We start from the raw sequence: 26,105 nt of genomic DNA on the forward strand, positions 1-26,105 counted from the left end.
CAGGCATAAGAGTTTCAAAAAGCTAAGGACTTATAATTGTTGTTTATTATAATGTCCTCACGAGTTTAAAAACATGGGGGGAGGGTGCGTTTCGAATATTTATCAGCTTGTACAATGCCGCCCTCTGGTGTTCGTTTTGGATTACAACCGATACCAACCAATTGCAAAAAAAGGTGATAGGCACTTGTACTTTTAGGGGGCACACTTTTAAAACTCATCTTAACCTACTTTCAGTATTATTCTTTCAGTCATTTTTCACCATGTGATGTATCACTGCAATCTAGAAGTAAGTCTATTAAAACATTCAATTTAAATGAATATTGTATCATATTTCCTTTATTTAAAAAAATAATGTCGTATTGTAGTGTGTGATGATCAATAAGAGTAACACATTTTAGCATCCAAGCACATCTAGGCACTTTTCTGACTCAGTAAATTATGACACAAATGCGTAGCTTAATCACCATATTACGTCACGCCCACTTTTAATTCTTCGCTTTTTGGTCCTCTCTGAAGCATGTAGTTTTGCTTGGTTTTGGCTTTAACAAAGAAAATGTATTATTTGGTATTTTTGTGAAAGATAAAACACATGACTTGGCAATTAATAAGCTTATTATTCTTAAAAGTAATGAAGATAAAATGTGCCATAAAACTGTTATTTGGTAGAAATCTTTAATCTTACAGAAAACCCCTAGCGTTTTATTGTATTTCTTTTTTTTGTATTGTTCATTGTTTTGTTGGTTTTTCCTTATGTCATGTGTCCTTTTATTTATTTATTTATTTGTACCATGCTTGTCTGTTGTGTACAAAGATATCTGCTTTGTACCAAGCCTTTTTTGTTGTTAAACTGACTTTGTTAAATAAAGTTTGGAAAAAAACTTTTGGGCTAGAAGGGATATGGGCAAACGCCGAAATCTCGCGAGATTTGGGATTGCTCTGGGTTAGGGTTAAAACCATAGATATCTATGGTTAAAACAGCGGTTCTGGATAGATGGGATACAGCTGCCTACGGCCTAAATGTTGGGTTAATGTTTGAAGGTAGTAGGATTGGGATAAAAATGTGCTCATCCGGCGAGATTTCAGCGTTTGTTGTATCCCTTCTAGCCACAACCGTTTTGCTTTGAGTAATTTCCTCTCGCACAATGATTTACTTCCCCATGTCTGTCGCCCTCAATACAAGCGGTGCTTTCCACATTTTGTGCGGCCATTAGGGAAGCACGTTTATAATCAGTTCTTGAAATGTTGCTTTTAAGAGATTACATTAGCCTACATATATTACGATCGTTTCAATCAATAGTCAATTTACCAAGTAAATTTGAAAAAATTTAATTTCTATTCTTCAACAATGATATCAGTCCCCGTAGAGACTGTCAAAAATTGCCAGAGCCGACTATATTTCAAGTCGTCACGGCGGGGTATTGGGTAAAGTTTTCAATTAGCAATAATCGCGCCTCGGATAAACCTCACTGGCTACGATACTGCCTCTGCGCAAGGATAACTAGAAGATGGGGAGCCCTGACTACTAGTGTAACCCAGCCCATGTGATCATGAACGGTGACTTAAACCAAAGTCTAAATATAGCTGCTTGAACTATTTGATTTCAAATCTTTACTTTGAATTCATTAAACACATAATGTCCAACAGCAGACAGCTGAAGAAACTAATTTCTGTTTTAAAAGTGAAATACTAAACATGTGCATTTTCAACAAAGTTTTGTATAATTTACAAGCAATAGAGAAGCATCCCAGTTGCATGATGGGGGAATTAGGATGCAAAAACAAAGGTGTTGGGGTGCATTGTTTGGTGGGGGTAGATTAGATCAGGGGTGTTAAAAGGGGAAGTTACATGTTTGCCTAACAGCAGCTACTAAAACATCCCCTTCACCCCCCTCTCTCTTCAGCATTTGAATGGTCCGGCCTCTACAGATGGACACAATATTGCATCATCATCACTGATAGTAGATCTGGTCATCTTTCAGACATTCCTTGAACAGGATGTTAATGATGGAATTAAACATTTCCATTGGCAAACTTCCAAGGAATTATATGAAATAAGCATTTTTGGATGAGCATTTTCATGTGCATTATGTATTCATTGTTTAGTAGACATAAAAAAATAAGTTTTCAAACTTTTTGACAGCCAAACCCTATACCTAAATTTACTTGATTTGACATTATTTATTCCTAACTATTAAAAGAAAACCAGAAAAACACATTATCAAAATAAACGAAACTAACAAAACATTTTTTTCATACTCAACCCGTTCAAAAAGGGATGGGAGGCCATAGGCTTATCATATCCCCTAGTATTTAATAAATCACAATCAGACATATAATTTTGAATAAAACAAAAATATCACTCCATTGTTCATCCTATTTTGTCATTTAGTTTATTAGTTTTTACTTTTTGTCTTTGAACTCTGTTTAAATTATCAACATTATTCTGATGCTGATCATAATTTATATATTTACCATTGTTATTTTGTCATTATCTAAGGTAACACTCCATACAGATAGGTATTGAGTTGTAAGGGAAAAATGTAAATATATATCCATCCGTTTGGCCAATGGCAGAAACCAAACATCATGGTGAAGGATTCTAGCGCGTTCGGTCTTTTCCGGTGCTTGCAAATGAGGATTTAACATTACGCCATTTAGGTAGCTTTATTTGACTCCAAAAAGATAAAACATGTGTTCATAATTATGAATCAAATTGCTGTAATTGTAGAATTTGGATAAACATTTGAACATTACTCATTCATTTGATTATCAGTGTCGTTGTGCGTGTTCCGAACACATACTTGATCGTACCAGAAGTTTTGGGCTAAAGCAATTTAACAATGCCGCTCCTGTGATCATTTGCTGAAAGGTACCCTAACCCATCTTAATACTTTACAGAAGAGACAATAATACAGAAATTAGAATGAATGCAAACATAACAATTTATTAATCATGTAGGAAAAACACAATTCAGAAGGCAATTTACATTCCAATTCAAATATGAAACAATCAAACGAAAAAGCATTGCATACATGGTAAGGATGACCTGGTTACAGATTCCTCAAAATGAAAGAAAAATACATGCCAAAACAAAACACGACATCATTTCTAAATATAGAAAAACCCACCTGAATCTTTTACCATTTTCCTTAAATATCCAGAGAACAAAGCATTGTGATAATGAAATACTGAGTCTTGTAAACCCAGGGGTGTTGCCCAATATACATAAAGTGAGGTGTCTCCCAACAGTAGGTGAATGTTACTTATTTGATTGTGACACTTTAAGATTGAATTCTGTTGTTATATTAATAAACCAAATTGTACCACTTACATTGAAACCATTCATAATTCATATGACACCAAACAAGACCAGTTATCAGATACTTTGTGTATGCAGAATGTAGCATTCCATATACAGTTTGCTTTGAGAAAATGAGGAGAGGGGGATGAGAAAGTGTGTTGGATCAGGTCTCCACACCACAGACAAAATAAAAAACGATCCAGCCCTGGACGCAGATCACCTTGAGCTTCCATAAACATTCTCTTTATCTGTTTACAGAGAGACAGGACAGCTCATAAAACTTCACAAATGTGAGACAACTATAAGACTGGACAACAATTAAATCAATAAGTCATATGAAACATATATAATAATAATATAATATAATATATAATGAAATATAATGATGTATGAATAAACATAATATAATGATAAAAATTATGATAATGAAATTGATAATAGTAAAAATAATATTGAATAATCAAATAATTATTATAAAATTATTATGTAAATAAATGATTAGGAATAAAACAAAAAAACAAAAACAATAATAAAAACATTCTGCCCATGAGGACATAAAGTTGGATCCTTCATGTATGACTTCTGTCCCTACACCATGAAGTAGCTGCCTGGGGGTAGATGTAAATTTGATTAGATCTTTCTAGATCCTCTCTGTTCTAACAAAAAGTGATTGTCCTTGAGGTAGATATGAGCTTGTTTAGTTTCTTACCAGAATGTTTTTTGATAAACGGTTTTGTGGATTTGGTGTCGGTCTTACAAATATCTTTTTTTTATGCTTGATGCCAAACACACACCTGGGCTTTTTAATATCATGCGAGACTAGGCTACTAACGCAACAAAATGGCATCCGCAGTGGATCTGATAGGGTCAGATATAGAAAATGCAAATACTGGGATTCTGAAAGCAAAGACTCTCGTCAGGGAAGCCTGCAAGATTAGCATAGCAACGCTGCTATACACAGGGAAGGAGACCAGAAGCTGTTTTTAATAAACAGATTAAAATGTAATCTTAAATTCTGGCAAGAAATTAAAATGTAAACTGTAAATGAATGTTGTTACACTGTGAACGCCCGCAACATTTATCATTGATCATCATTATTGACTGGCTGAGGGGCTAATAGCCAAGTTGACTGTTGCAGGTTTTCTAATGGAAGGTATCTTCATAAAATAAGCATCTTTGCTGAAAGTATGCTGCATGGCTAAGCTGAGGTGACAATGGGAAAAACGCCCTTCGTTGATACACCGTTTGTTGAAGCACTTCTAGGATATAATTACAACAAATGGTGTATCAACGACTCGGAAAGCGAGGTGAACAACTAGAAAAAATAACACTTGATGCTAATGAAACTTTCATGCGAAAGTGAAAACGAACTTTCATGCGAAAGTGCCCATATGAGGTGGAGTTATACTGTTGACTCATTTTACAATCCCACTAGCATGTTATTTAGTAGAGCTGGCGAAAAAAAAAAGAATCCCCTGCGATTCTCATGCTATCACCTGCTTTCAGATGGAGCTGCGTTTACCGCACGGAGCCGTGTTTCACTGAAGGCTGGGCAGAATCGCGTTCATAATCGTGGAAGATCGTCTTCGGTTGTGGGCGTGATTTTGCCTGGCTTTTTGGTGAGGTGCGGCTCTGTGTAATATGTGCTGCTCCATCTGAAAGCAGGTGATGGCAATTTACTACTAATCACCGAACCGGCTTTACTGATGAGACACGCATGAGAATCGGAGAATCGCAGACGATTTTTTTTTCGCCAGCTCTATTATTTAGGCAAAATAAAATCTTTTAAATCGCGTGAGGAAGCTGGGGTTCGATTTTTTTAATTATTTTAATATAAATGAAGACACATTATCATCATTATATCAGTTTTGGGCAAATCAGGCAAAGTTGTCTCTAAGAATTGTCCTTCATTTTCAGTTCCAGGATGTACTTGGCGAACTCTCTCACGGCCCCGTGACCCGCTGAGCTGTGGCAGGTGTACTTTGCAGCATAGAGCGCCACCACCGGGGCATCACTGGGTACCGCACTTAACCCTGCCAGGTTTAGACAATCTATGTCTGGCTCGTCGTTACCTGATACATAAAAGCACAGAAGGAGCATAAATGAAACATAGGACTCTCTTTAGAAAAGCTAACTGATTATAGCCTTCAGCTGATAAAATTTGGAAAAAACAAGCTGTCAACTCACCCAAATAAGCCACCTGATTCCACTGCAGACCTCTCTTCTCCATAATCTTCTCAACCTCGGTTTGTTTATTATCCACTCCTTGCAAGACTAAACATCCCATTCTCTTAGACAGCTTGTCAGCCAGGGCTTCAGGGATTAGGTCTTCACTGGCAAGCATTAGAATAACCTAGTAAAAAAGAAAGTAAGTCTTTAAAGGCATTTGAATATAAAATTAACATTCTTTAAGGGGAAAACCAACAAAACGCAAACTATAATTTCTATTTTTCACCAGTGATATCAGTCTCCTTCGAGACTGTCAAAAATTGCCAGTGCCGACTATATTTCAAGTCGTCACGGCGGGGTATTGGGTAAAGTTTTCAATTAGCAATAATCGCGCCTCGGATAAACCTCATAGGCTACGATACTGCCACTGCGCAAGGATAACTGACCAGTGGAGAGCCCTGATGACTAGTGTGATCCAGCCCGTGTGATCATCAATGGTGACTTAAACTCTTCAAATAAAAAAAATTACTTTACATTTTTTTTTTAATTTCCAAAAAGCTAATCAGTAGACATCTATAGAACTTTTTTATTTAAAGTAAAATACTAATCAACTTGTTAATTTTTAAAAAGGTTTCGTTTAATTTAAAGACAAGAAAAAGAAGCAGCCCAGTTGCATGATGGGAAATTAGGAGGTAAGAAACCAAGAAGGTGTGGGTGGGGGTTGAGGTAGTTTTGGTCGGGGGTGGGAAATTTGTTAGGGGAAGGGAACATAAGATCTCCAAACAGCAGGTACTGAAACATTTAATCACCTCCACCCCCTCTCTCTTCAGAATGTGGATGCCGGCCCTGTCTCTGCAATTGAAGGACAACATTTCCTCTTTATCCACCGATAGGTACATTTGACCGTCTGTCAGACATCCCATCACGTTGCACAGCAGGAGCTTTACATCCTTTGGTTTGTCCTTACCAAAGTAACCAAATCTGTTTTGCACACACAGAGAAATAATTATTGGCACATGCTTAATACAAATGCTTACTACAAATCCAAACGGACTTGCAGAGCATACAAGTGTGACTAAATTAATTCTAGATGTTTAAAAAAAAAAATTGTGAATATGAAGTCACCTCAGCACTCTTTGCTCAGCTACAGGCCAGTCTATGTCTACATCAATATCCACACTGTACTCGGGCTTCATCTCGTAGTATGCAATATTTCCACCCTGTACAGACAAATGAAATAAAGTACAACATTAGATGCTATGAGGAAAATTTGCTTTCCTGCCTATGGATAATTAATATCCAGTTTTTTTGGCAGCATTTGAAAGCCTTGTTTATACCAGACGTGTCCGCATGTGTGTGTCGGTGCTTGGCGAAAATGACACCATTTAGGTTGTGTATGTTCAAAAATTACGTCATGCAGAAGGGCGCGCGTACGACCCTAATATACCTAAGAATTAAGATTTCTATGTTGTTTGTTTAATAATTGTTATATTAACAATATATTTAAGAGGTTTTTGCTCTACTTTGTGTTGGTTTTGGACTCAGATTCATTTCAAAGGATCTTGCAGCAGCAAGCGCGTCAAGTATAAATGAATTGTCCGTGCACCTCCAGAGGGACTCTGCTTTATGGATTTAAACGTTTTTCATACTGCAGGTGGCCAATGGACTTGTGCTACCTGAAGAAGTCCTTTATCAATGAGGTTTTTAGTTGCAAAGTAAAAGGAGCCGTTTTCACAGAGTTCCCCATTCCAGTCCTGACGGCGTTTTCTATTAGCTGGGTCGAGGTTTTCAGGACAAGTACAGGAACCTTGAAAGAAAGAATACTCATACTTTAAGTGACAGATATATTATAACTATATTATTACAAACAAATAAAATGTAACGTTAGTAAACATCAAGTTCCAGACTGCCATCAACAAACCTTTTTTCACTTCTTGCCAACGAAAATGATGCCGGCGGACCACAGAGAAGACAGAGTCAAATTTATTTTTTGTTATGAGTCGGATACTTAGTCATTAATGGATGAACAGGAACAATAGCAGCAGGACGTCTCTATCAGGTAATTAATTCTTGTTTGTTTATCCGCTATTTTAATAAAAAAGCAACATAATCCAGTTTTTAACTGCATTTGCCCGTTTTAAAAGGTGTAAATGTTGTAAGTGCAGTACAATGCCAACTGAGGCGAAAAATGTTTGCTGTTGTTGGTGTTGTTTACATTACATGCACGTATGCGCGATTGCAAACAAAGATTTGCAAACAAAGTCCACAGTTTTCCTGCAGAACTGGTCAGAGGTGGGTAGTAACAAATTACATTTACTTTGTTACATTTACTTGAGTAAATAGTTTTTGTAACTACGACTTTAAGGGATGGTTTCCCGGACAGGGGTTAAATGTAATAAATGTATAAATGTAAGAGCTGTCCAAACTGAAAATAACTTGCACTGACATATCTTAAAATACATCAGTACCCTTTGTTTTGCCTCAAAATGCACACAAGTAATGTTTTTAGTAAGGCATGTTTGTTAAAACTAGACGTGGAGCATGCGGTGTGCACCAAAACGAACTGACATCTCAGGGTACAGGAATTCAAGCTCCAACCTGAAACAACTGAACACTTTTTATGGTAATTTGGTAACTATGGGCACTTGTACTTTATTGTAAAACTATTTTTTACACACCGTCCACTGTTTATGTTCAGAAATTGCACTTTAATGGCAATGAAAATAACCTATGCATATAAAAACAGGATAACAGACACTCTAGTCTAAACACATAGGGCCCTATTTTATTGATCCAAGCATATTGTCTAAGGGTACGGCACACAGTCTGTCCGAATCCACTTTTGCCAATTTAACGACAGGAAAAATATTCTAAAGTCTAAAACGGTTGTCTGTATATAAGCAAAACAATGAGACTTTCAAGGAAAGGTTTGTGAAAGCCCTCCAAGTAGTCTGAAATTCAGTGTTTTTACGCTTCTTCTCTATCAGATCAAAAGTAACAACTTGAGTAGTTTTTTATATAATCCTTTTTTTACTCTTACTCAAGTAACTATTTAGATTGTTACTTTTGTAAACATTTCTATAGGTACTTTTACTTGAATACAGATTTTGGGTACTCTACCCACCCCTGGAACTGGGCTACTTTTTAACTGTTTCCGGCTGCAGGATTTTTTTTTTCAAATGGGAATTTTCTTAATAGGATGTGAAAAAAAAGATAACATGACTTTATGAAAACAGACTCTGTTTACAATTACTACTATACAATTTATACCATACAATTTTAAATAAGAAATTGTTTGTAATGCATTACAATGAATGTAAAATATGTATCTTAGGCATGGGAGTGGCATATTTTGAGGTTATGGTATTAGGGCTAGGGTCACTGGGCTGTTGTGTTTAAGCAGATTTGTCAATCCTGTCAAGACACATTATAGAAAAAAGTGGCTTAAACGAACACAATAACCAATGAATAGACAATAGACATTTCTTAATGTGCTTTACGGTATGCAATTTCTTTCTTTTGACAATGGATTTTACGTGGACAAAGTCAACATACCCGTTTTGCAACGCGAGTTAAACTCCTTAATTAAGCACGCAAAGCAGTACAATGGAATTCCACTACAACACAGGTCATTATCACATAAAGACAAATCCTGCTCACCTGAGTTTTGACTGACAAATTCTTGAATAGTTTCCAGTGAGGTAGATGAGTCCTTAGAGACTTCCGTACTCCTCCTGTGCACCTTGGCACCCAAATTTTTTGCAACGTCCGCAATGTCATCATGATCCGTAGACACCCAAACACTGTGAAAGCATCCACAGCATTTTTAATAATGCTTTATTAGAGCATACAGTTAACAATATATGAAAAGAATGGTAATAATGAACAAAATGAGCAATAGAAACAATACCAGCATAAAATGTAAAAAATATGGACGTAGTGTCCAAGACATCACCATGTGAAGATCTTTTATGAAGTCAATAGTTGGCGGAGCATGCCATCTTGGCAGTGCGTCACCCATTTTCGGTTATGCCAAGTAGCGGATAACCGAAAATGGGTAAAGAGGCGGGATGTGTGTAAAGCTGAGGTGGCTGTTAGCTGAAACCACGCCTGCCTAGCTCGACAGCAGTGGTTTTAACGTCACTCAAGTAGCCACGTCCTTAAATATGCAGAACTTTAAGGCTTAATCTAATTTAAACGTTACAAAAAAATCACCCCCTCATAGTTGTTATAAAGGGAAAAATTAGCTGTATAGACGAAAAACACTTTTAGTACCAGGCGGTAAACATTTATTTCTGCTGTAAAGTGGGCATTTTAACATGGGGGTCGACGGAAATTGACTCCCTTTTGAGTCAGCCTCTAGCGGCCCATGGATGAATTGCAGTTGAAGTCACTTCCGTGTTGCCTTCAGCAGAGAGATCGGAAGGTTGCCCCCCGAAGAATAGAGGGTATGCACGTGACATCACCTTCGGCGAAAGTGACTGCAGTTACGCCCACTGATTAACAAGAATTCGGAGCTATCATTTTACAGACTGCCAAAAAACAACCAAAGAAGTAAATAGATCATTCATGCCAACCTCCATAGACCAAAGGTGGGTTGACAAGTTGCTAGGGTCACTATCAAGCAGAGGTTTTACTTTCTATTTAAGTATTTTTTCAAGTATTTGTATTTTATCCGTGTTTTCTTTGGAAAACATACATTCCAAAGCATATTATCATAATTTTTACTCTATTACATTTCATAAATACAAGTTTTTGTTTTACATTTAATATTTAAGTACAATAACATACTTTTACTCAAGTAAAAGTACACAATTTAAATGTAATTAGGTATTACATTTTAATATGCAATATTAAAGAATACACAGTATGATTATATGCTTTAGAATGTAGTGAAGTAATGTTTTTCCCGATACAAACAACCTAATAAAGCACAGATGCTTGGAAAATTAAATTAATGTAACTAAGAATTGTCCACCTCTGCTATCAAGTCCAACTAAACTCAATTTAAGCTGATAATAGTCAGGTCTACTGGCATTTTCGCATCAGTCGCTATGAAAACCAGCCATTTTGTTGAACGTTTGCCCCTCAACAGGGTACCTTGTATAATAAAGGCTAGATGTCTCGCCCGCACTGTTGGCCAATGTAGGTCAACGTCCACACCTGGCGGCCATCTTGTCTCAGGCAGCTCGCTTACTCGTAGCATTGTGTTTTAAAGACACACTATGCAGTTATTTTACCTTAATATAACAGCTTCAAAGTTATTTCGCTGGTAAACAAAGTCATAGTACGGGCGAATCATCCTCCTGTTGAAGCTCGGGGAGGACGGCGCTAGCAAAACCAGCAATGCAAGCTTGAGAGAACCGCCCCTGACAAATCTCGCAAGAATCATGACTTGCTTTACGGCAACGACATCACACATGTTAGGCTTGTTCGACTTCCTCCGTCTCGGATCATTCTCGCGGTACTTTGAGGTCATCCGGCTGTCGGTTCTTGCAGCTCCGCATGAAGTCGAACAAGCCTTTAAACAACTGCACGCGCGAATTTGAGACGTGATGCTCAACGATGGAAAAGTTGACCGCGTTAGGAACCGGACAAGAGTCCCACTCGGTCAGGCTTTTAGTCGTTGGCATGAGCTAAAAGACAGCAATGGATGCAACAGGGATGCTGATCTGGCGATCTTGTTGATGGACTAGTAAGTAAATCTCTTATGTGTAAACTTGTTTGCGGTCTATGTTGTTGCGCTTGCTTGTCAATATCTCAGGACATAAATAAGCCTAGAGGTTGTAAATAGTGTAAACATGCACAATTTGCAAACTATTATGATAAATAGCAATAATCATGTATAGTGACATTATAACGACCAATGTTATGAAATAATGCAACGTACACAATTAACTTTGTCATGGCATTTTGTAATGTTTACATTACAATAAAAACACAAATGAAATGATACAGTAGACATAGACTATTTACTTGTGATTTAGCTGCGATCATGTAAAAACGTAGTTTAGTAGATGCAGTAGCCTAATATTTGTATGAAATTGTAAAAACATTACCTGGTCATTATTTTTGGAGGTGTACAGAGTGGGGGTGGGAAATTAAGACAGTTGCAAGTATTCCCCAGCGACTCTAGGGGTCGCTGTTTGACCAAAACGGAAAAATGCATAGAGCGCCTTTAATGGTGCATGTACTTTTAAATAACCATAACTTGCTCAGTTTTCTACCAATTTCCAAACTGTTTTTAACTCTTTGGTTTGTTATAAATGTCAGAGATGTACATATGACACTGCACCAAACCATTTAAAAATCGGTAGAAAATTGAGCATGTTATGGTTATTTAAAAGTGCATGCACCATTAAAACACAATGCTACAAGTGAGCGAGCTGACTTAGACAAGATGGCCGCCGTCAAGTGGACGAGGGAAGTTTGTATGGACAGACCCTCGCTCCCTCGATTTTGACAGAGGGAGCGAGCCTACTTCATATGTACACTTCAGGCAGCTCCATATCCCACAATGCATCATGATTGTGACGTCATTTCAGCAACTCGCGCTTTGCACATGGAGGAGGCGGTCTCCACTTTCCATGTGATCGAGGGCTTAGGGCGATCCATCTGAACCTATTCAAGTGTTTCAGCAGTAGTGGGCACTCGTACAACGTAAGCAATGACGTACATCAGAGTGAACAACACTGAGGGAAGTTAGCGAGGGAAGGTCATAAAAAATGAACTGGAACGCAGGCCAGCTCACCAATAGAGGGTTTTCACGGCGCGTCATCAGAGCGGAAGTCGCCATTTTGGAGGCACTCCGCATAACAACAGAGAGCACAGACACTGATGTATATTCCGAACGTCGTCAAGGAAAATGGTTAATTATTGCCGTGTTTGAGGTTGTACAAATATGACAGATCGAGAAAAACATTTGGAATATTATGGACTTCCAAAAATTATTAAAAGGAAAGGAATGCAATAAATTATCAGAGGAGGCCCTTGTGGTGGGCAAAGCTTAGGAAAAATAGTAGTATTTTATTAGAAATATTACTGAAGTACATAAAGTATAAAACAAGTGCTTCTACTTGTTGTGCTTTATTTAAAGAGTATTTAATATGTACTTTTTAAAAGTATACTTTTAGTGTATGCACAAAATGTACTTTAAACATTGCACTGCAATGCCAGTTTGCTTAATTGCTCATAACAAATTTTCTTACTCTTTTTTTATTGTAATGAAAAAAAAAATTTAAATAGTAAATTGTAAAAACAATTATTTTACTGTGTGCTTATTGTACTGTAAAGCACTTTGGTAGGACACTGGCTATTTTAAATTTGCTATATAAATAAAGCTGACATATGGGCTCGGCATGAAAACCAGGTATTTTACTATATCGGGAGATGCAACTGAAGGAAGAATCGCTGGGTCGTCACGGATTCAAGAAGAGGGAGCTGAGTCGCCGGGATCTGCACCACCTATAAATAGTAATTTCTCGAAATATCGTGCCTTTTCTTGTGGTCCAAGTCCTTCCCTATATGCCTTTGCATCTTGGACGCGTTTTCTGTTGTTTAGACATGTCTACTTTCCCTTAAAGTATCCAAAGCGCACAATACTCCATTGTACTCCGTTCAGTTCTTTACACCGAGTGCCTCCACAATGGCCGCGCATCCGGGTTACCGCCCAGAATGTGACGTCGGTGAAAACCCTCGGGAGACAGGAAATATTGCCAAAGACGGCGTTACAGGGACGCAGGAAGTATGACAATGGAGACGCAGCGTCTCGCTCCCTTCTCAGGGACCAAGAGTTACATACGTAACCCGAGACGTTTTCATGTGTCAGCATTCACATACAGAAGATATAAGCATTTAAAGCGAACAGTTTAGCACGTGTGCTTAAAAAGTCTAGAATTTTTATGATATTATCCTACACTACACAGGAAATAATATGGATTTTTTTCCAGAAAACTTCTTGCATAAAATAGATTCAAGCACTTATAATGACCTGTATCCTATGTATATTTTCAAAAACTTCCCAGGGCCTTGAATTATTTCCCCCAGATTCACAAACTTTCAAGGATTTCAAGGACCAGTGGGAACCCTGAATAAGTAATAAAGTAATTGTTTAAACAGTACAAATCATAGCTAAATCGCATCAACTACTACACTGAGCTAACTTTGCTCTGTAAAATTGTATGAAAAATGTATGAAAACAGATTCTGTTTATAATTACTACTATACAGTGATTTTCAAGAAGAAATTGAGTGTAATGCATTTCAATGTATGTAAATATATATCTTAGGGATGGGAGTGGCATATTTTGAGTTTAGGTATTAGGGCTAGGGGGAATGGGCTGTTTTTTATGCAAATTTGTCAACCCTGTCGGCACACATTATAGAAAGAGTGGCTTAAACAACCACAATAGCAATGAATAGACAGTAGACATTTCTTAACTTCATGTGACCTTAGATGTGTGTTTTGGGTCACAAACATGTTAAAAGATTGCCTGTTGATCAAGGGCACAGAGTGATGGTAGCATCTTCTCTTTATGTTTCACAGTACATCTGTGTATTCATGATGACGTCTATAAAATTGACTCCAAAGTATAGAGAGCTAGAGACCCAATAGTCTTTACCTTTCTCAATATGAGCTCTAGCAAAAGGCTTTTTGTGAATTGGCTCTACCAGTGGCTTTTTTCTATGAATGACAGCCATGCATGCCTCTCCTTTGCACTATACCTCCGTCGTGTGGCATCACAGGAAACACCCCAGATTGACTTTCTAATGATTTAGTCAACTGTTCTGAACTTGCATTATGATTTTTTTCAACATCTCTCATCACAAAACGCTTTTGACGAGGTGTTAACTTCAGTAAATGTCCTGGAGATCGCAGAGAGCTTCTCAAAATCCTTTTTTAATTTTTGGATCCCTTTCGTGACAGTATTCAAACTTATTAGCAATGGTTAACTAATTATCTTGAAACCTTGACCATTTTGTGCAAAGAAATTATTTTATTTCTCATGTCTTGAGACATTTCTTAACCATGTGGTGCTATTCTGTCATCATTCCATGAAAGTGGATTTTTTTCTCTTAAATACCACCCTTAATTGCCAGTTATCCTGTGGCCACCTGTGTAATGATTAATTATATTCATCATTTCCTAGTGAATTCCTGTTAATTACACTTTATTTTTTTTGCTAACATATTCATCAGGGTGTACTCATTTTTGCATCACCCCATTTGATTTAAATAAGTTATTTTTTGGTTGTAAAGATGGTCAGTGACTTTTACTCTTTTGTTAATAAAAAGAAATGTTTAATAAAACTGTTTTGTAAAAAAGAAAGCAAATGGGTCTCATATTTACTAACAAATGGAGAAAAATATTAATTTTCAAAGGGGGTGTACTCATTTATGCTGTGCACTGTATCTTAATTTGACACGCAGAATTTAACATACCTACAATAAAAAACTATACAAGTTAGAGTTTAAATTTTACAGAATACACAAGATTCAAAAAGAATATTATTATATATTTATAGAAAATGGTTTGTTGGATGAATTTTATTTATTATTTTAAAGTATATTTTGTTAACTTTATTATTGATACAATATGTGTTATACATCCAAATCAATCTCCAATTAATATTTTCAAAATGGTCATTCCAAAAAAATATATTTTGAAATGTCACAGGACAGTGAATAAAATGTCTGAAAAAGGCATTATTACATTTACTGTCTTTAAAAAGAGATCTTGTTGGACGGTGTTGATATAATTGTTAATTGCAACCTGTTGGTATTGCATCAAATACAATGCTATATTCTCATGGAGATATAGGAATACAGTATGTCTGTAAAAATTCAGAACATGTAATAAAGTAGCCCTTATCATTTATTAATTGCAAGACCATTAAGATACCATTTTTAAACCAATTGTTGTAGAATACCGATTTATTCTTATATTTAATCATTTTATTGTTCAAAATTATCTAATTCATGCCACAAAAACCGATAGACGTATGACATCACAGTACCGCGAGAGCAATTTGAGAAATGTATGATTATATGATTTCTCAAATTCTCGCCGGTCGGTCGGTCTGTCTGTCACACACAGCATTACAGTTGTTATGTTATACATTTACTTCAAAAGCTTTTAATTCAAGTGTAGCTGCATTACAGAGCACATAACAACTTCAGCTCATTTTCATTACAATATTATGAATTTGCAATTACAGTTGCGCAAAAAAACAAAACCTGAATTTTTCAGTGTAATAACATTATGTGTCATAGGACATAGTGTAAATAGTTCAACCATATATCTTCAGAAAGGATTCAACTCTGGGCCGAATTTGCACTCGATCTGGGCCGAAGTCTGCGGGTCTGGAACTGATCCAGTGCGGGTTTGGTCCGGAGTCGTCGGAGGTCTGGGAGCTTGTTGATTGGCAAACTTTTATAATGCTTCCTTACGTCTGTCCGAGATCTTGACAGGTTGTGTATTACAGGGTTTTTCTCATCATCCTTCTTACCCTGGTATCCATACCTGTTTTACATACACATGCATAGAAACCGATATAGGCTGAAAATGCAAAGACTGAGACAAATGTAGCACTTGGCGTTACAGTAACACATTTACTTCAAATGATTTTATTCAAAATGTATTTGACTTACAGTGTATAGTACATTTAATGTATACGTTTAATCAGCATATGAGTTTGCAGAAGCCCTTCACCTTGTGAGTCACAGCAACTACAACATGCTGCACATAATACATTACAATATTACTGCATTAATGTGCAATTAGCATATAAACGTGTATTATTTGTTAGTGTAATTACATAAAGTATCATGAGAAGTGGTGTAAAGTGTGACTAAATCAACAATATTTTTTCATTAAGGATTGTGAGTGCAAAATCACCTTCGCACTCTCTGCTCAGCTACAGGCCAGTCTATGTCTTCATCAATATCTACACTGTACTTGGGGTCCATCTCAAAGTATGTCACATTTCCACCCTGTTAAATGTACAGAAAAGTTAAGTACCACATTGGAGTCTATAGGTGCATCCAAAATTGCACACTATTATGCACTATTCTACACCATTTCCTATCATAAATAGTGTAAGTAGTGTGTTCACACTAAAAATACCAAATAAGAAAGTGCACTTTAACTACCCGGGTGATACACTCTTTAAATCGAAAATTTCAGGTGTGCAACACTGGACACTGCATGCACTCAGTGGTCGCAGCTTTACTTGCGTAACGAAAGAGAGGCGGGGCTATCAGATGCATGGCATTAGGCATAATTTTTAGCTGAAGGAGACGTAAGAGTATTTTGCCAAGAAAAGCCCCTTATACGGCAACGAATAGGTGTTTCTTGGAGATAGTAGTACATTATTTTAAATCAAAAGAGATGTAGGAGTGTTATCCAAACATTATTGGCAAGGAACGTCTGTAATACTTGGGAGCAGACACATATTGAGGTGTTTCTGGGAGGTTTTTAGTACATACCACATCATCTTCAAATAATAATTATGTGACTTGCATCCTGTGACAGGAAAACGCAAAAATTGCAGTTTTGCGAAATACAACTTTTCAAAATTGCCTGAAAAACCACCCCATGCGAGTGTAAAAACTTTGCGATATTGGACTTTTTGCAAAATTGACGTGTTTCCATTTGATGTATTTTCAATTGGCTATGTCAATTTGTGCAATTTAAAGACGCAGTAATGGCAGCACAGCTAGTTACACCTTAGTCTGATGCTTACTAAAGGTCATGTTGAACAAAACAAATAACAATAGCTATGTTTCCATTCACCTATTTTTATGCATTGGATGGCATAACTGGACTAACAAGCTTACAGAACTCATCTAAAATGCAGTTTTTGAAGTTCTGAAATTAATATTTAAAGTCAATGGTTCTGTAACATTACTTCACAGGACCGTCTTACTAAAATGTCAACTCAAACAGCAGGAATCCACATCCGAAAGCAGATAACAGGTGTATTGTGTTCCGTTTGCATGCATTTATTTTTATGTTATTTTAAGTTTTATAAGTTGTGTGAGAGCGCAACTTAGTGCATAGTAGCAGAAATATGGATTGCCGTAAAAACTCGTCATTGGCAGGAAATAACTCATCAATTAACTAAACAACATAGTGCATTGTTTAAGTGCATAAGTGTATAGTATGTCATTTGGGACACACATATAAAAATATATGCTTTGAATTTTTTTAGGGCTGCAACTAACGATTATTTTCATAATCGATTAATCGGGCGATAATTTTTCCAATTAATTAACTAATCGGATAAAATGTAAATATTTACTTATTTAGCTATAATACGTGAAAACATCTAATTAAGGCACTAAATTAGGTATTCACATGTAGAAGTGTACTTTTAAAAGTGCAAATGCCACACACTACTACAGAGTTCTAATATAATATTTTTGATTTAGATATTTAAGCCTTAAATAAAAAAAAAGTTTTTGCAGCTTTTTAAAACATCTTTAAATTTTAAAATATCAATTAACAAAATGAATCGAGTCTTCAGGTACAGTATGTGCTGAGAATTTTGCCACAGATTAATGAACTAATTTTAATATTCAGCTTTAGACCTTGATGAATATTAAGATTATTTGTTATTAACTAAATAAGCCATTATGATATGAAAGTGGTGATATACATGCGTTGTTACAGTAATAAAAAACCTGGATTTCCCCCTTACTTTAAAACAAATGCTTGTGGTTCAATACTATTTTTATGAAAACCCAACAACAATTAAACAAATACAAACTCACTTATATTAAAGGAAATTAAACCATTATTATCTTTATTTGTCAGAAGATCACCTGTAAAAGTGAGCTTGCGCTGTATTAAGAAACAGCACCTGACTTTAATTACAAGCGCATAGCTTTGCTGTATGAAAAAAAAGTGAACTTGCACTGTATAGAGGGTATGCACATGACGTCACCTTCAGAGAAAGTGACTTCGGTTACGCCCACTGAGTGGCAAAAGACAGAGCGGCAAAAGACAGAGCGGCAAAAGACAGAGCGGCAGAATTTGTGTACAGTATGAAATCAGCGAAAACATGGGGAAAACGCGTATAAATGGGAAACAGCTGTTGTGCAATAGACTGTACTAACAGATTAACAAGAATTCGGAGCTATCGTTTTACAGACTGCCAAAAAACACCGAACGGAGAAGTAAATAGATTGTTAATGCCAACGCACTGACCACAGATATTTTAAGCTAGAATTTCGCATAACTACTCTGGGAACACCAAAGATTATTTGACATCTTAAATTCTTGTGAAATGTCCCCTTTAAGTCAGCGAGATTATGGATTTTAAAGACTTCTGGGACCGCAGTTTGGCAAGTAGATTTGTGTTACCTGAAGAAGTCCTTGCTGGATGAGGTTTTTTGTTGTAAAATAAAATGAGCCATTTTCACACAGTTCCCCACGCCAGTCCTGACGTCGTGGCCTTTTATCTACCTCGAAGTTTAGAGGAAAAGTAGAGGGAACTGGAAATAGAGAATTCTCATACTTTAAATAATACATATATGGAGATTCATGCAAGTAGACTTCAATTCCAGACTGCACTTCAACAAACCTCCGTCCTTGACTTCTTCCCAACGCAAATGGTGTCGACGGACCACAGAGAAGACAGAGTCAAATCCTTTTTTGGTTATGAGTTCCAGGGCATCCTTTAGATGGTGTGGGTGTAGGCATGGAGAAGTGGCCTGGATGTTACAAACGACATCAACCTCTGCAAGAGAACATCAGATAAAAACAAGCCTTTGTCAGGGAAGGTCTATGAATTAACTTCAACAACTCTGACCGCAAAATACAGGTATGTAAAACATTTATTTTAAGTATGGGAGTAGTATGGCTATTAGTAGGGATGCACGATATATCAGCTGACATATTGTTATCGGCCGCTAACTGCTTATTTATTAATATTCTCGTTATCAGTCTGATAGCAAAATTAGGCCGATAAATAAAGCCGATAAATAATGGATTATTTCGGCTTGTTGAACCACTTCATTTGCTCATTGCTGGGCATGTGGAGTTTTGATTGGTGCTTTCTGTGACGTAGCACGAAGATGACGCGTGTTGCGCGCTTAATAAGAGTATGCTAGTCTAGCGCGAAGACACGATGTCTACGGTCTTGGGAGTTTTTCGTCGTGAAAAAAGAAGACTTCAAACTTGCAATTTGCAACAGCTGCAAATGTGAGGTAATGCGAGGGGGCAGTAAATAAAAAAAACCTACCAAAACTAGCCAGTACAACAAACACTTGACAGCACGAGGAAATTTAGCAAATACAGTACTAAAGCAAAAGAGATCACATGCAAAGTTGTGGAAATGAAAATTCGAAAGGGTTTAAAATAAAACCAGATATCCACTGTATTTGTTTGTCTTAAGTCTTTGCAATCATGCTTAGAAAATGAATATGTATATTTATCGGCCTACTGTCATGTGAAAAAATTAGGACACCCCACCACATTCTCCGTTCTTCATCAAGAAATATTTACATATCATCTAGTTTTTATTTTTGTCTGGAAAAGAAAGTGATTCAATTGCAGGCAAACAACAAAAACTGACCCAGCCCCACTCAACAAACAAAAAGATGAACAAAAATGTGAATTCTCACAGAGGAAAAAGTTAGGACATCCCAACAAAATCACACACAGGTGTATCATAACAGGTACACATGATTAGAACATTGTTACGAGGAGGCTTGCCCTATTTAAATCTTACACATTTGGTTTGGTGTGCTCTTGGCTGTTGAGGTGAGATTGGACCATGGTGAGATCAAAAGAGCTATAAGAAGCCTTCAGAAAGAAGATTGTAGAAGCTTATGAGTCTGGAAAGGGATTTAAAAAGATCTCCAAAGATTTTGAAATCGGCCATTCCACTGTCAGGAAAATAGTCTTCAAGTGGAGGACATTCAAATCAACTGTCAACATGCCAAGGTCTGGCCGTCCAGCAAGTTCACCCCGAGAGCAGGCCGCAAGATGCTAAAAGAGGTCACCAAAAACCCTAAAATTTCATCACAGGACCTACAGCAGGCTCTTGCTACTGTTGATGTGAAAGTGCATGCCTCTACAATTTAGATAGAGACTACACAAGTTTAACGTTCATGATAGGTGTGCAAGGAGGAAAACCTGCTCTCTAGGAAAAACATAAAGGCCAGACTGAAGTTTGCCAGAGAGAACGTAGACAAAGACCAGGACATCTGAAATAATGTTCCTTGGACAGATTAGTCTAAAATTGAATTATTTGGACACCGCAACAGAGGACATGTTTAGCTCACCATCATAGAATCCACCATGAATTCTATTGTGTATCAGGGGGTGCTTGAGGACCATGTGAGATCATCTGTAAAAAAAATTAAAGGTGAAGCGGAACTGGATCCTGCAACAGGACAATGACTCAAAACATAACAGTAAATCCACCAAGAACTGGCTGAAAACAGAATGGAGAGTACTGGAATGGCCGAGTCAAAGTCCAGATTGGAATCCCATTGAGATGCTGTGGGCTGACTTAAAACGGGCTGTACATGCAAGAAACCCATCAAATATCTCATAGCTAAAAAAAATTGGCATTGAGGAGTGGGGCAAACTTTCCTCAGACCAATGTCAGAGACTGGTAGATGGCTACAAGTAGCGTCTCACTGAAGTAATTTTAGCCAAAGGGGGTAACACTCACTATTAGAGGGCAGGGTGTCCTAACTTTTTCCTCTGTGACAAATCCCATTTTTGTTAATCTTTTGTTTAATGAGTAAAACTAAGTGAGTTTCTGCGGTTTACCTGCAATCAAAACACCTTCCTTTCCAGACAAAAAATATAACAGGATAAAAATCAGTAATATGTAAATATTTCTTATTAAAGAACAGAAAATGTAATAGGGTGTGCCAATTCTTTCACGTGACTGTATAAATCGGTTATCGCCCCCCAAATATAAAGAGTTATCGGCCAAAAATTCCATATCGGTGCATCCCTAGCTATTAGTATTTGGGCATGTGTCATCTGGCTAGTTTTGTTATGCAGAATGTATACAGGTACTGACATGGTATGCAATGAATAGACATTAGACAGCTTACACATCTTAACTTACTGCGTTTCATTGTACGTGGTTTCTTTCTTTTCACATTTCCTTTTAACCTTAACCTGTTTTACGCAAAAAAGTCAACACACCTGTTTTACAAGCTGAGGTTACACCCCTTAAGCACACTTGACCTTATCACATAAAGACAATCCTTTTTCCCATCCTGTTCACCTGGGTGATGTTCAAGGAACTCTTTAATAGTTTCCAGTGACGTGGATTTGTCATCAGACACCTTTGCACTTCTCCTGTGCACCTGAGCTCCCCCGTCTTTTGCCTCTCTTTCGATCTCATCATGATCAGTAGACACCCAAACACTGCAAAAGCACCCACAGGAAAGAACATTGTATCACTTTGTAATGCTTTTACAAAGTAAAAGATACACAACACTTAATAGAAGCAGAAACCAGATCTTTCTTACATTGTATACTTTTTAACACTGCATAATTTTAACGTCACCTGTCAAACAATTCCGCATCGATAGTGGCTCTCAAAACCCATCTGATCAGAGGAATACCTGCCAACGGCTTGATATTCTTTAAAGGGATCCCTTTGCTCCCTCCTCGTGCGAGGATAAGAGCAGCTACATGCTGCTTTGTGCAGGAACTACTTTCTTCGTGCTGTCCTCTTGAATCGTCGGAATAGACCTTTGTTACCTTTTTGGAGGGTTCCCCGTCACTTGTCTGTATCTCGTTTTCGTAAGGTTGGTCGATTTCTTTCACTGGTCTGCGTGTATGTGACATCGTCGTTACAGCAAAAGACCTTTCTCACAACTTCCGTATTTGTGACCGGAAATACGCAATCGTCGTAGTAATCTAGGGGTGTGTCTCAATCAGCTCCCTTGTTCAGTAGTCAGGGCATAGACATTTATACATAGACACCTCGTAGACTGAGCTGCCTATTGGAGCTGACGTATCGCGCGGCCGCCATCTTGGATGGGTCTCCAGTGCGCTCCCTTGCATTCATTTCGAATGAGGAATAATTATAACTCCCCTAATTTTTACCGGATTTTCACACGGTTTGAGTTGTTATAAGCGCCAGAGATTTAGTTATGATACAGGACGCTGTCACACATTGAAAAATACTGCTTTCATGCTAAAATACTTTGTATTATGCTCGTTTTCTACATAAAAGTAAATTTTCAAGTATCTGTATTTTATCAGTTTTTCTTTGGAAAACTTATATTCCAAAGCATATTATCATAATTTTTACTCCACTACATTTCATAAGTTTTTGGATTATATTCAAGTACATTAAACATCTACTTTTTTTTACTTTTACTTAAAAAGTACTTTAGTACACAATTTTTATGTAATTTTTACGTAATTAGGTATTTTATGTAATTAGGTATTAAATTAATTTTAATATGAATGAATTGAGAATGAATTGGCTGTGAGAATTCCAAATAGCGGCCGCGCTACTGAAGCGCCATCTAGTGGCTGTTGCTAAAAACGAATCAGAGTTTCCCCTCTTGTTCTTCTATATACTCATTGCTACAGAGCTTTGACGACTCTGTCACAACAAAACTCTCCCGTTTTATAGCAACTTGCCATTGCCTCCTCATGCCTGTATCACTGGGAAACCTTCAAATGTGAAGAAAAAACAGCGAGAGATCATGAGAGAGAGTACCAGTTCCTGCTGAACATTGACATAATATTATAAATAATAACGTAAAGTAACCAAAATGATTGTTCAATCTTACTTGTGAAATGTAATCCCATGTGATCTGGAATCAATACTGCGCCGGTTATTGCAACCGTAAGCTGCACAAAATACGGCCATAGTATGGCTTTCTTTCCGTTAACTCCCATTGACTCTGGTGCTAGTGTACAGTGAGGAGACACATCCAATATGGCGCCGACGCTTGATGCGTTCCAGCACGTCATGAGGTGTCTACGTATATAATGTCTATGAGTCAGGGCACTGATCAGGGAGTCGGCAATTTTAAGAGCTGTCTCAATCGCAAAATCCTTTCAGTGCACTGGAACGTTCGTTCCCTAAAAATTCCCACAGTGCAACGCAAAAACCAGTGACTATCGAAGGTCCCTATGTTCCCTTACCGGAAATCACGTGACCTTTTCTGAAGCTCTGAATTATATTCCTCCAATTTTATGCACGGATATGTAAAAGAATAATGACAGCGTTTTCACAATGCACTGTTTAAAATTAAGTCAGAGAGATGTTGGTTTTGCCAGAATTGGACATACTGGATTAAATCAATCATTGCACAGAATAGGGAAGCATCCTACTGGATTCTGTGGCTGAATCCGAAACCGCATACTGCCATACTATATAGTAGGCAAAAAGCAGTAGGCGAACGAGTAGTATGTCCGAAACCTCAGTATACGTAAAAGGGTAGGCGAGAATTAGCGGGATTTTGGACTATTTCTCGCGAGATTCAGAGGCACGTGTACTTAAGTATCGTCCGAAACCGCCTACTTACTGAAAATGTATTAGGGGAAACAGCACTTGAACATAGTAGTACGTCCGAATCCTCTGTATCCATAAAATCAGTAGGCGAGAAATCCCCAGTCCGCCCAGATTCTGAAGCGTGCATCGGATGGACACTTCTATCCCAGCTTTCCCATGATGCCACGGGAAAGCAAAGCAATCGACCGGAGACCAGCCAATCGGGGGATTTCGATACGTTACACAGGGGTGTTCCTCAGCACCCTGACTTTACGCACAGACTTAGAGGATATACCACAAAGTGCTCAGCTGATTCATGTAAATAAAGCTGTATTGTCACAGCTGTGTTGAGATGACAGTAAATATGTGATGGTTTCTTAAATAAATACATTTGAATAAAGTTTTGTTTCATATGGTATTCACTTCTATACGTTTTCATTTATTGTGATGGTTTTATTCATACATTTTTTTATTCATGTTTCCTGTTGTTTAAGTAAATACAAGAGATTGCTAAACTAAAATGTATAAAATCACATGGCCTGCATTGTCTAGTTTGAGCTGAGAGGACGCCACAACAGTAAGGCTGAGCTCAAACGGTTTCCGGGTCTTCTTTTTTTGTCTTCTGTTTCATTGCCGATAAAAGAGAAGACGAGTACTTTTACGTCTCTTAACCCCCTAACCCATGCCAATAAAGTTATCTTGAATCTTTTGCCAATCCGCATTTAATAGTGCATTGTTGCCATCTACTGGAAACTTGGAACATTATTATTCTGAACAGTGAGCATAAAAGGGCAAGAGTATATTTCAAATATGCTAAATATAATGATAAACAGATATAAAAAAAATCACATTGAAACGGGTACAAAGTATTACACATTTAGTCAAACGAAAGATTTAAATTTAATGCTTTACAGTAAATTTGCTTTGTTATTTCTTATTTCTTTTAAGGTGTACAGGTAGTGATTTAGTTCTATTCTAAAATGAGTAAAATTGTTTTTTTTCACAGCTCATTTACATTTATGGATAAAGAATTTTTCATATATAATTCATAATGTACCAAATTTTGAAATCAATAGAACCATCATAAAAAAGTGTCTTTTTCTTTCAATTCTATATTAATGTTAGTACTATTGTAACCCACACAAGGTTACTGAGTGCAATTCTCTTTATCGCCTGCGAGTGGCGCAAAGAAATCACTCTGCCTGCAAGTTGCCAGGCAACCTACCAGTAAAACAAACACTTGATGACTGTCCTCCGGTGAAGACGCTGTTAGAAAGTATCAAGATCTGGTATGAATAATATCCTCTAATGGATAGAAATTCAAAGGAAAATCTTATACCATTTATTGAAATATTGTGTATTTATTAGGTTGAAAGCAGTGAGACAGAGAAAAAGTTAAGCTGCTGATACTGAGTTTTTAAGATACCTCCGGTAAGGATGTTAATACTAAAACGAGTGTTATGATTGCGCAAGCTCCATTATAGCGCAAAATATCGTTCTTTTAAAACCAATTGGAGTTGTGAACATGATTTTTGCTGTTTAATACCATATAAACACAGATTCATATTGTTTTATGTTATTTAAGATGCCCATAAAAGATCGTTAATCTCGCATACCTATTGTTTACATTTAAATGCATGTTGATTTGATCCGTTATGCTGTTCACCGTTAAAGGTGCCTTAATACTGTTTTATTGACTTAAAAAGTCACTTGATTGATTGAGTATTTGTTTTGTCTTGTTTTATAAGGGTGATTTAGTACATTTAATTGTCAATATACATGTTTATATTTATATGAAGATCTTAACTGATAAAAAGAATAAATATGTTAAAATGTAACATTTAAAATGTTATTTAGATGCAAAAATAGATTTAAAAGTTTCAAACATCAATATCTATTTCAGAAATCCTTTGATTTATTTTTGTATTGTGAGATGGAAGTTATTGATTGATTAATTGTTGTTTATTGGAACTGACTTTGTGGTGTGATGTGTAACTATTCATTTGCATAATGATTAGAGTATTTATATCCTTTACAATTGGTTATATTTGATTTGACATTTGAATGGAGAAAAGTTGATTAGATTTGAATAGAAATGAGGCAATTGTGATTAATGCATTCTGTACTGTATGTATAGATTGTTTTT

At 36.9% G+C, this 26,105-nt stretch overlaps 1 protein-coding gene and 2 non-coding genes across 3 annotated transcripts; all 3 read right to left on the minus strand.

Annotated features, from left to right (window-relative positions):
* Positions 1-1,355: 1,355 nt before the first annotated feature.
* On the minus strand, positions 1,356-1,496 carry LOC129432853 (U4 spliceosomal RNA). Its single transcript, XR_008640312.2, has one exon. It is a non-coding gene; the product is annotated as a U4 spliceosomal RNA (small nuclear RNA).
* A 3,654-nt stretch (positions 1,497-5,150) lies between these two features.
* cmasa (cytidine monophosphate N-acetylneuraminic acid synthetase a) lies at positions 5,151-22,358 on the minus strand. Its single transcript, XM_073868585.1, has 9 exons — positions 22,010-22,358; positions 21,725-21,867; positions 19,055-19,210; positions 16,374-16,376; positions 7,146-7,276; positions 6,595-6,689; positions 6,279-6,450; positions 5,488-5,653; positions 5,151-5,372 (listed from the first exon to the last, which is right to left on the minus strand). Exons 1-9 carry the CDS (start codon positions 22,291-22,293, stop codon positions 5,194-5,196), a joined length of 1,329 nt encoding a protein of 442 aa, XP_073724686.1. The 5' UTR covers positions 22,294-22,358; the 3' UTR covers positions 5,151-5,193.
* Positions 5,768-5,908, minus strand: LOC129432852 (U4 spliceosomal RNA). Its single transcript, XR_008640311.2, has one exon. It is a non-coding gene; the product is annotated as a U4 spliceosomal RNA (small nuclear RNA).
* Positions 22,359-26,105: the final 3,747 nt, after the last annotated feature.

Source organism: Misgurnus anguillicaudatus, chromosome 1 (assembly GCF_027580225.2).
Source record: "Misgurnus anguillicaudatus chromosome 1, ASM2758022v2, whole genome shotgun sequence".
NCBI lineage: Eukaryota > Metazoa > Chordata > Actinopteri > Cypriniformes > Cobitidae > Misgurnus > Misgurnus anguillicaudatus.

Bases quoted from the DNA above. Each gene is read 5' to 3' on its own strand.
- cmasa (XM_073868585.1), bottom strand. From the start codon at position 22,293: ATGTCACATACACGCAGACCAGTGAAAGAAATCGACCAACCTTACGAA. The intron at 19,211-21,724 runs GTGAACAGGATG...GTTCTCTTGCAG, and splicing joins GTTCCTTGAACATCACCCAG to AGGTTGATGTCGTTTGTAAC. The intron at 6,690-7,145 runs GTAGCACAAGTC...TTGTCTGTACAG, and splicing joins TTGATAAAGGACTTCTTCAG to GGTGGAAATATTGCATACTA.